General features: G+C 56.6%; 1 protein-coding gene across 1 annotated transcript in view; it reads right to left on the bottom strand.

The window, feature by feature from the left end:
- Positions 1-9,869, bottom strand: part of MICALL1 (MICAL-like 1) — a 30,019-nt gene that overhangs the window by 10,424 nt on the left and 9,726 nt on the right. The window contains exons 5-10 of the mRNA XM_008591020.1: positions 9,001-9,089; positions 7,572-7,714; positions 5,835-6,289; positions 4,469-4,526; positions 3,100-3,473; positions 1,056-1,480 (exon numbers count right to left, since the gene is read on the bottom strand). Coding sequence (XP_008589242.1) covers positions 1,056-1,480; positions 3,100-3,473; positions 4,469-4,526; positions 5,835-6,289; positions 7,572-7,714; positions 9,001-9,089 — 1,544 coding nt within the window. The remainder of the gene's footprint in view (positions 1-1,055; positions 1,481-3,099; positions 3,474-4,468; positions 4,527-5,834; positions 6,290-7,571; positions 7,715-9,000; positions 9,090-9,869) is intronic.

The following is a 9,869-nucleotide window of genomic DNA, read 5'->3' as shown; positions in this document are numbered from 1 at the left end:
CCGTGGCCTTGGTGTTATCAGCACCGCACTCTACCGAGTGAGCCACAGGCCGGCCCCTTACTGGTCATCTTTAAAAAAAAAAAAAAAGTGCCATGGCAGAGTCTGGGCACAGCAGGGGGCAGGGTTTGTTCCCACAGGGCAGCTCTTGCCCTTGGAAAATGAGCTGCCCAGATGGGTGCCCAGCAGCCCCTCCCAGTGTCCCCCTCACCCTAAGAAAAGACAGAGCCCAGCAAGGGCCCAAAGGGGACCTGGGAGGGGACCCTGAGGACAGGGCTGTGCCTGCTGTCCTCTGTCAATACTTCCCACAGGGCACACAACAGAAGCGCTCAGTAACTGGGTGAGTCTGAGCCCTCTGCCTGCTGGGGGCTGACCCCTTGCTCACTACAAACCCAACGGCACGGTCAGTTCAGCACCTCCCCGTGACCTGGCTGTGAGCATAAGGACAGCAACCACTATGTTTGTGTGACCCCTGCAGCCCAGGCAGCTCATGCACCCAGGAGGTGCTCAGCAGTTGCCAGCTGCCCCATTACATGGCAGAAAGATCGAGGTCTCTGGAGAAGGGATTCATCCCCTCCCCTCTGTGCTCCACCCCAGATTGCCTTCTAAAACAATAATTAAGCTGTCTCTCTGAGCAGACCAGGAGCCCCTGGAGGGCAAGAGTGGATCTTAATGCAATGATGCCCAGGGTCTGGCATCAATAGGGCCTCAGTGAGTGGAAGGGTAGACAGAGGATGTGCAGATGAAGGTGGCTGGGGGAAGAGACACCAAATGGGCCAGTGCACAGGACAGGCTGGTAAACAGGGGCCTGGATGCACAGGTCATGCTGGGCCAAGTGGCTGGCCAGGTGGACAGGAAGTCTGGTGGGCGAATGGAAGGAAGGATAGGTTGATTTGTTCCTCAATGAACAGAGTGGTAGATGGGTAGATGGACACAGCCAAGACCACTCAAGAAGTCAGAGGCCAGCAGAGATGAAGACCCTGGACGTTCCTGCCCTGGGACCAGACCCATGTCCACTAGAGAGGACACAGCTTTTAGGAGGGTGAGGAGGTACTCACCTTTACCTGCAGCTGTGGGGATGAGGTTCCAGGGGAAGGTACAGGGCTCCTGTCCCCAACCAACAAGAGAGGGGTTGGGGTGGTGCCACCACAGGACTTGGCTGCCTGGGGACCTGGGCTGCCACTAGTCCTGGGGGTAAGGCCAGGGCTGGCTTGAGGCGTCCGTGCCACACTGGGCTGCACCAGCTCCCCAGAGGAAGACAGGGAGGAGTTGGCAGAGAGGCTGACAGGGTTGCCTGGGATGCCAGGGGTGCCAGGGGCATGGACAGCAGGCTCTGAGGAGCTCTTGGGCACAGCTGGTGGCTCCAGAAGCATCCCACCAGCGCTCTGGCTGCAGCTCTCAGATGACAGGCTCTCCACGCTGAGGGCTGGAGATGGTGTGGCTGAGGGTGGCTCTGAGTGCGAGAGGCGGGAGGCATGGAGAGCTGTACAAACGAGCAAGCAGACACCATACGACGGGGCACGATCAGGGCTTCTGGCCTCACCTAACACGCTCCACTCTCAACAGAGCTGCAGGTGGCCCTGGAAACCCATGCTCCTCCACATCTAGGCGGGACAAGGGCCCAGAGGACAGCCAATGCATGACAGGGGCAAAGTCATAAAGCGCACCCAGTGGTCCGCATTCATCCCACACTCCCATGCTGTGGGCCCCTCATCCTCAGCCAGCAGGGCTGATGCCTCCGCTTCCCCACAACGCACAGCCCCTCCCATGCCTGAGCGTACCCAAAGGCTAAACCACCCGGGCAGGGGAGGCGAGGCTCTGATGCATGGGAAGGCCAGAGAGAAGTGAGGCCACCTCTCCTCTGCTCCGACCCACAGGGCAGGGAGGGCAGAGCAGGGAGGAGCAGGCAGCCCCCGCAGCCACCGACTCTGGCCAGGCACTGCTGGACACCAATTCACTCTCACGTGGATGGCAGGTACCATGCCTCTAAGTACATCATCCCCATTTGCCAGATGACGCAAGAGACTCAGAGAGGAAACACTTGCGCCAGCAAGGGCTGGGGCTGAACCCAGCCGTGTCTGACTCCAGAGCTCATGCCTATCCACTGTACCCTGAACCTGTCCCAGAACTCCACCCAGACCACCCGAGCACCTGCCTCTGGTCATCTCTAACGTACCCTTGACCGCACTGTCTGAAGGGGTCCTACTGAGCTCTCGGAGGCAGCCAGTCCCCAGCCGTGGGAAGGTGCCTGAGCCCAGGGCATAAGAAGACTGGCAAAAGGTGAGAGTCCAAAACTACAGCGTGCCTGGAAGAGGGAGGGAGTACTGGTGGGGGAGGTGCAGCACCCTGGGACTGGCCCACCACTGTTTCACAGACGGGGAAACTGAGGAAAGAACAGCTCAGAGTCACCACACCTGAGCCACACACAGCCAGGTGAGAGCCCAAGTTGCTTGTTGCTCGGCCACTGGGGCAACAGGGACAGAGTTGGGCAGGTTAAAGCTAACCCCACTGTGTGTTTTCCAGGAACCCAGTGTCATGCTAAGCACTTCACTGGGTAACACATTTCATGAGCTCAATGGGAGGGGTGGGGTCGTGGGGCTGGCCAGTTAGCTCAGTTGGTTACAGCATAGCCTTTTAACATCAGGGGGCAACAGGGACAGAGTTGGGCAGGTTAAAGCTAACCCCGCTGTGTGTTTTCCAGGAACCCAGTGTCATGCTAAGCACTTCACTGGGTAACACATTTCATGAGCTCAATGGGAGGAGTGGGGTCGTGGGGCTGGCCAGTTAGCTCAGTTGGTTACAGCATAGCCTTTTAACATCAGGGTTAGGGGTCCGGATCCCATACTGGCCAGCTGCCAAAAAAAAAAAGAGCATGGACTCAGGAACCAGACCGCCTGGGTTCAAATCCTGCCTCCACTCTTCAGCACTGTGAGGTCTTAGGCAAATAAATGACTTACCCTCTCTGTGCTTCTGTCTCCTCACTGCAAAGTGGGGTACAGATATGTACTCACGGGTTTGCTATAGGCTCACATGACCACACCCTGCCCTGGCTCCCAACCCCACAGTCCTGACCATCAGGAGGGCTCCAGAAAAGGCACTCACCGAGCGGTGATGCACTGGGCGCTCGGGGGGCAGGGCGCTTCTTTGTCTTGGGGCTGCTGGTGGGGGTGATGCCGTACCAGGGGTGCAGGATCTTGGGTGTGGACTCCGAGTGGGCCAGGGCAGGGCTGGTGACCAGGCTGGGTGCAGCTGGGGACTCCTCTCCTTCTTCCTCCTCCTCAAAGGGGTTGTAGGGCTTGGGCTCCGGGCCGGCCGCTGGGCTCTGCTGGGTCACCTCCTCCACGCCTCCGTTCTGCACCTGCCTGCTGGCCCGGCCTGCCGGCCCAGGGCTGCTCGGGGGGAGCGGGGCCAGCTTCTTCTTAGGCTCTGCCTGCACCAGCGCGATCCATGGGGGGTCCTTCCTGGGGGCTGGCATCCTGGAGGGAAGCAGGAAGAGGCAAAAACCATTAGCAGAGGCGAGGGGTCAGCTTCCTTCTCTCTCTGCAGTTTTCAGTCCATTTCAAAGGGGGTAGATGAGAAACGGCCCCTTCCCTTCTCACACCCCCAGCCGCATGGAACCATTCTGAGCCCAGGCTGAAATGGACTATTACAGTCACATCCCAGCTGGATCCCCTGAGGTCTAGAGGAGGGGACCTTAAAGTCACCAGCCGCCATTAACCCAGCCCAGAAAAGGACTGACAAGGGGCTCTGCCATTTACCACCTGCACGATACTGAGGAAGTTACCTGGCCTCTCCATGTGTCAGTATCCCTAGCCATTAAGCCAGGACAATAATTACCCTGCTTCACATGTTGCTGAAAGGATGCAGTGAGTTCCCTCATCCCCCACTGGGCACAGCACCCAAGCACTTGTGCCAGATGCTCAACAAAGGTTAACTACTAGTACGGCCGTGCCCCACCTCACTCCCTCACTGGCCAACCATACAGGGGAAGCACCGCTCCCAGAGAACAGCTGCAAACACATGTCCTCCCCTGTGAAGCAGGGTGCTGGGGTGGAGGACCTGAGAGCCAGGGGCCACAGCTGAACTCTTCCAGATCTTTCTATGCTCTGCAGCTAAGCCTCACAACAATGCTATAAGTGCAGCCTAGGTCCCCTATCTTGTAGAGGAAACAGTGGCTTGGTGAGGTGTTATGATTCCAGAGGCAGCTGTCCACCAAGCACTGCTGTCCACGGGAGCAGGGACCCAGGAAGCAGGTCAGGCAGTGGCAGCAGGAATCCCAGGGTAAGCCACGGGGAAAGGGGGGAAAGGGAACATGGGCACGGCTCTCCTTCCCCACCCGGAGATGAGCCTCCCTCCTGAGCTTGGCCCTGCCCATCCACAGGATGCATTGCCCCCCATCCAGGCCCCAGGGGTACCCCATACCCAGCACCAGGACCTCCCAAGCAAAAAAGCCTCTCAGGGACCAACATACCCGTCTGACAACTTGGGTGTCCCTCTCGGCTTGGGGACAGGGGGTTCGTGCAGTCTTCCTAGATGGGAAAGGAGAGTGAGCCAGGCCTTCATGGGCAGCAGAGGGGCTCCCAGGGAGTCAGCCAGAGTGCTGCTCTGCCAAGGAGTGCCCTACCTTCTGAGCTGGCAGGTCATGGGCTCTAGGTGGCCATGGCAACCTCAACTGCCCCCTCCCAGCCCAGCCCTCAGGGAGATTAGATAAGCACCAAAGGTGACCTAGTAGAGAATGTCAGAGGGGCAGGACCAGGCCACCTGAGACATCATTTGCATTTCAGTTGAGAAAAGGGAACCCAAGTGCCCTCAGATACTCCCCCAGTGTGGTCAGGAATCATCGTCTCAACTCAGCTCAGGAGTCACCTCCTCCTGGAAGTCTCCCCTCACTTCCAAGTGTCTTCCATGAGTCCTACAAAAGCCCATTTCCTTCCGTCCATCTTAAAAAGACCTCTACATTCTACTGAAACCCCCATGTCTGTGCCTGTCTCCCCCTCAACACTGGTAGCACTTCGAAGGCACAAATAGGTCTGAACAGTATCCGTGTCCCCAGTGCCCAGCTCAGAGCTGGGCTCAGAGCCAGCCTCCTTGCATACTAAACAGAACTGAATAAATAGAATATTCTGGTGCAAGTCCCAGGGAGACCCTGGGAGTCTCTCTCCCCAGGCTTCCAGTGCCTTCCTCAACAGGATGATGGGGGCTGCCCAGCACACCTCAGGTTCCACAGGCCTCGTTTCCATGAGCTTATGGAAACCCAAGGAGGTGATTTGGGAATGGTCTGTGATGAGGGGGAGGGGGAGAATAGACCCACAGAGTGGGGCAGGGGTCACCATTGCAGTTCAGACCAGCTTAGAGACCCACTTGACACCTCTGCCCTCCCTTCAGGAGACTGAGGTCTCCCCTGCCAGACATTGACAAGCACATAGGCTGAGTATGGAGGACGCCTAGAGTGCGCCTGAAGATCGGCCAGGACACACAGTAATGACACCAACGTGCACAGAGTCCCAGAGACACTCAGGATACACAGGCACACATGGATGTACACACCCTGAAACTGGAGCACACAAGACAGACACAAAAGAACACAAATACTTCAACACACACAGAATGGGGCAGCTCGGGGCGGGGGCTCTGTGTGCATCCTATCTGAGCTGCACCAGCATCGAGGACAGAGCATGGCACAGAGGCACTCAGTAACTACTGGTTGCATGAATTGATAACCTCAGAAACACAGATAACCCCAGCATTCTCAGTACACATGGGCACAGAGGGGCCCACAAATCCTCCCAGATGCACACAGACGCAGCCAGCACACCCTCGCCCTGCCCCTCACTCACCATTCACTAGTCCACTGCTGCCACCCTGCTCCACCAAGTTCTCCTGCTGCAGGCTGGACCGGGGCCGGGGTGTGGGGTGGGGTAGGGCTGTGCTCTCAGGGACCTTCCTGGGGGCAGGTGTGGGGCGGCTGGCCAGGGGGCTGGCCAGCTCCTGTGGTTTGCCGGGAAGCCGGGGTTTGCTGGGGATCTGGGGCCGAGCCTCGGGGCTGGCCTTCAGTCCATCCGTCTCAGCTCCTGCAGCTGCACAAGGGCTAGGGCTGCCTCCTTGGACGTCCTTGGCTTCTTCTGCGAGTTGCTGCCGATGCTGCAGCTTTGGCTGGGGTGGGGGCCCGGGCCTCGTTCCTGACCGCCCACCAGAGCCCAGCCTGGCGCAGCGTTCTGCACACACAAAGGTGCCTTCCTCGGGCCCACTCCTATAAGCCCCAGGAAGCAGGGTGCTGGAGCACTGCTGACACCTGCCAGGGGACAGGACAAGGGTCCACTTAGCTGGGCAGCCTGGCCTGGGCACTGGCTACCCCTCCAACAGCAGCCAGGGCTGTTCCTTCCCTCCTCTCCTCCCAAGTGCCAGCCAGAATCCTGGCTCAAAAGCCAGGACTTTCCAAAGGAAAAAGAAAACAGTAACTGTCAGAAACGCAGTGGGCCAATAAAACCACGTGAAATCAGGAAAAGAAATGGCGAAACAGGCCTTTGGTTTGCGCTGCAAGAGGCACCGTCCAGAGGGCGGGCAGCCACCCACAGTGGCTCAGGACATCAGTTCAGTGGTTTCCAACCAACCAGGTTTGTTTGTTTAATGAAATAGAACAAAATACAATCTATCAGAGTCTATCGTACAAATAAGGGCAAATATTGCTTTCTGAAACTCTAATTCCAGTTGTGCACTACTTACTATTTAAATATAAACTATTTATACAAGTGTTTTGTTTTTGCTTTTCTGGGGGCTGGCTGGTACAGGGATAGAACCCTGGACCTCGGTGTTACAGCACCGTGCTCCAACCAGCGGAGCTAACCAGCCAGCCCTGCACAAGTTTTATTTCAGATAAGTGTTTACATCTAGTCATAGTGTCAAATGTGTTTTTTACTGGGAGTCACTGTAAAAATTTCTAAAACACTGCCCTGGTGGCTAGATGTTACTGCATTGTGTATCCTGTTTCCCCCGGTCCTGATGTGTTCCCCACAGCACCTCAATTCTGCAGTCAGGTCCCTGAGTGTCCCTCCCTCACTAGCTGACACCCCACTCACTCACATACACACCAGAACAGAGCAAGTGCATGTTGTCATTGAGTGGTTTGTTTCCCTTGACTGCTCGATTTTCTTTCCTGTAACATATGTTATCATAAGTTTCCTAAGGTTCTGAATTTTCCTTCCCTCTTATTCCATTTTCTTAAAATCTGGCTTCCTCTGGGAGCCACACACTTAAGCAAGTTGTTATTGTGGTTTTTAAAAGTATATACTGCTTACTCATCATCAGGTAGTTATCCTCAAGGAGCTGGGGCGCTGGTAGCAGAACCCCTGAGCTCTCGCCCTGTAGCAGTCACACAATCCTGCCTCAAACTGTGCGGCTGCGCAAGTCTTTCTCCCCTCACTAGGCCTCAGTTTGCTCATCAGTAAAATGGGGATAAGCAAGACGCTCTGGCACAAAGAGCCCAGCAAGGCACCTGGCACGCTGTGGGGTGCCGAATCCATGGTAGCTCCCTCCCGGGCACTGGGAGAAATGGTGGCGAGCCCCTGGCCACTCACCGGAAGCAGTGCCGGTGGTACAGCCTGCCCTCGGCCAGGAAGCGCTGCACCAGGTGCACGTGCTGCTGGCAGGCCGCGCACACGCTGCTGGGGGGCCGGTGCGTGCCCTGATCCGACAGGCTGCCTGAGGAAAGCTCCTCGCCCTGCAGGGAATGAGGCAGGCAGGTTGGGGACAGGGGGCATGGTCACCAGCCATCCTGTTCAAGAACATTCCCACCTCCCCTCACTCCAATTGCCACCATCCCTCAAGTGTGCACCGAGCTTCCTGGTAATCATGTGGGCCTTAGTCATCAGGGCCTGAGGAGGGGCAGAGGACAGGAGATTGTCACTGGCTCCCAAATTAAAGCCCAGAAAGGGGGAAAGATTTGCTCAGGGTCACTGAGCCAAGATGGAAACACAGAAATCCTGACTTCCAGTTTCTGACCCCCTTCCCCCAGGAAGGGAGCTCCTGACTACACAGTTCCTTCCCCTTGGCTGCTCTTGCCCCTCATCCTTGCTTCTGGGTTGGCCCCTGAGGGGTTATTGTCCCCTTAGGCCAACCTCATCTGCCTTCAGCTCCTGACTACACAGTTCCTTCCCCTTGGCTGCTCTTGCCCCTCGTCCTTGCTTCTGGGTTGGCCCCTGAGGGGTTATTGTCCCCTTAGGCCAACCTCATCTGCCTTCTCTGTATTCTGCCCTAGAGCTGCGGCAGATTTATATCCCAGTTTCTCTACTTCCAAGCACTGTGACCTTGAGCAAGCTGCTTGAGTCTCTGGGCCTTGTGATCCCACCTGAAAAATGGAATTGTATAGCCCCTGCCAGCTCCACCCCTGACACCCTCACTGGGGACCCACCCTGGGCCTGGCTTTCTCCAGAGCTCCTCTAGCAAGGAGCGGCTGGGAGCAGATGGGAAAAGCCCTTTGCACACTGTAAAATGTGTTCAGATGAGAAGGGCTGGTGCCACTTCCTCTAAGCTCCTTAGAACAGGTGACTGGCAGTGTGGCCCCCACTTCCCTCCTAAGTGACCTTGGACAGATGACTAAACCTCACTGAGCCTCAGTTTCCTCATCTGCCTAGCAGGGCCCACATCAACCTTCCTGGGTTGTTGTGAGGATGAAACGAAGTCACGTTGGGAGTTTAAAGCTCTGTCTCAACAGGAATCCACGGGAATATTTGCTTTATTATGTAACTCCTGACAGCCCTGTGACAGCAGTCAGTGCTATGGACTGCCCTCTCTCCCCTTCCCAGGCCTGGCATCTCCCAACCCCACGCTGAGCCCTGGAGAAAGAACTGGGGCTCCCTGTCCACGAATGTGACTGGCATCCTGACCCATGCCTCTTTGCCTCGGCCTAGGAGACCCAGTCCCCACGTGACAGTCACTGCAAAGACAGGTGTCCCGCCAACCCACCCTCTCCACCCCACCCTCCCGCCACCCTAGGCCTCTGCCTACCTGAGCCCTGTCTCCTGGTTCCACTGAAGTGGGTGCCACAGATGGTGGGGATGAGGGTGCCAGGTCCTTTCTGGGTGGTGAGACACTGGCTGCCAAGAGACAGGAAAGGGGCCCTGAGGCAAGTGGCGATCCCAGAGTCCCAGGAGGTCCCAACCTGGCCAAAGATTTAAGCTCTGCAGACATCAGCTTTGGGCAGACCACCTAATGCTGGATAAGACCAGGCTCCTGCTTCACACAGGCCAGGGGATGCCTCCACTTTCAAGCTATGTGCCGTGGGCAAGCCACTTAACCTCCCCAAGCCTCCATAAAATGAGGACAGTAGTTCCTACTGCACAGTCAACACGAACAACAGTGCAACAGGACAGTCACAGAAATAACGGAGAGCCCGGTATGTGGCAAAACAGCTTCCTTCCCAGCAGGGGAAGCGGGCCAAAGGGAAGGCCCAAAGGCTCAGGAAAGTGGGCTGGCTTCCTGGGGTCGACGAGCAGCTGCCCTGCCCACCCCCAAGTGGGCAGGCACAGCCCAGAACCCTGCCTGCACTCCCCAGCACCAGAAGAAACCCCCCAACCCCCCCGGGCTCCTCTCAGACAGCTCCTTTGTCACTCCATTGGCAAACATCACTGATATTTAATCTGTACCCAATGATTAAAATAAAACCCAAAATGTCAGAGAACTGTACACCAAAAAAAAAATTAAGTTACTGTTTGAAAATTTAAAAAGTAAAACCATGTTCCTTACAGTGTTTTTTTTTTTTTTTTTCTCAAAAGCCACAGGCCGGCCCCCTTACAGTGGTTTAAAATAACATTTATTCTGGGCCGGCCCGTGGCTCACTCGGGAGAGTGTGGTGCTGATAACACCAAGGCCATGGG

Source organism: Galeopterus variegatus, unplaced genomic scaffold (assembly GCF_000696425.1).
Source record: "Galeopterus variegatus unplaced genomic scaffold, G_variegatus-3.0.2 Scaffold6566, whole genome shotgun sequence".
Classification (NCBI taxonomy): domain Eukaryota; kingdom Metazoa; phylum Chordata; class Mammalia; order Dermoptera; family Cynocephalidae; genus Galeopterus; species Galeopterus variegatus.
Note: the sequence above shows the minus strand (reverse complement) of the source record. Positions and strands in the feature narration are given on the sequence as shown.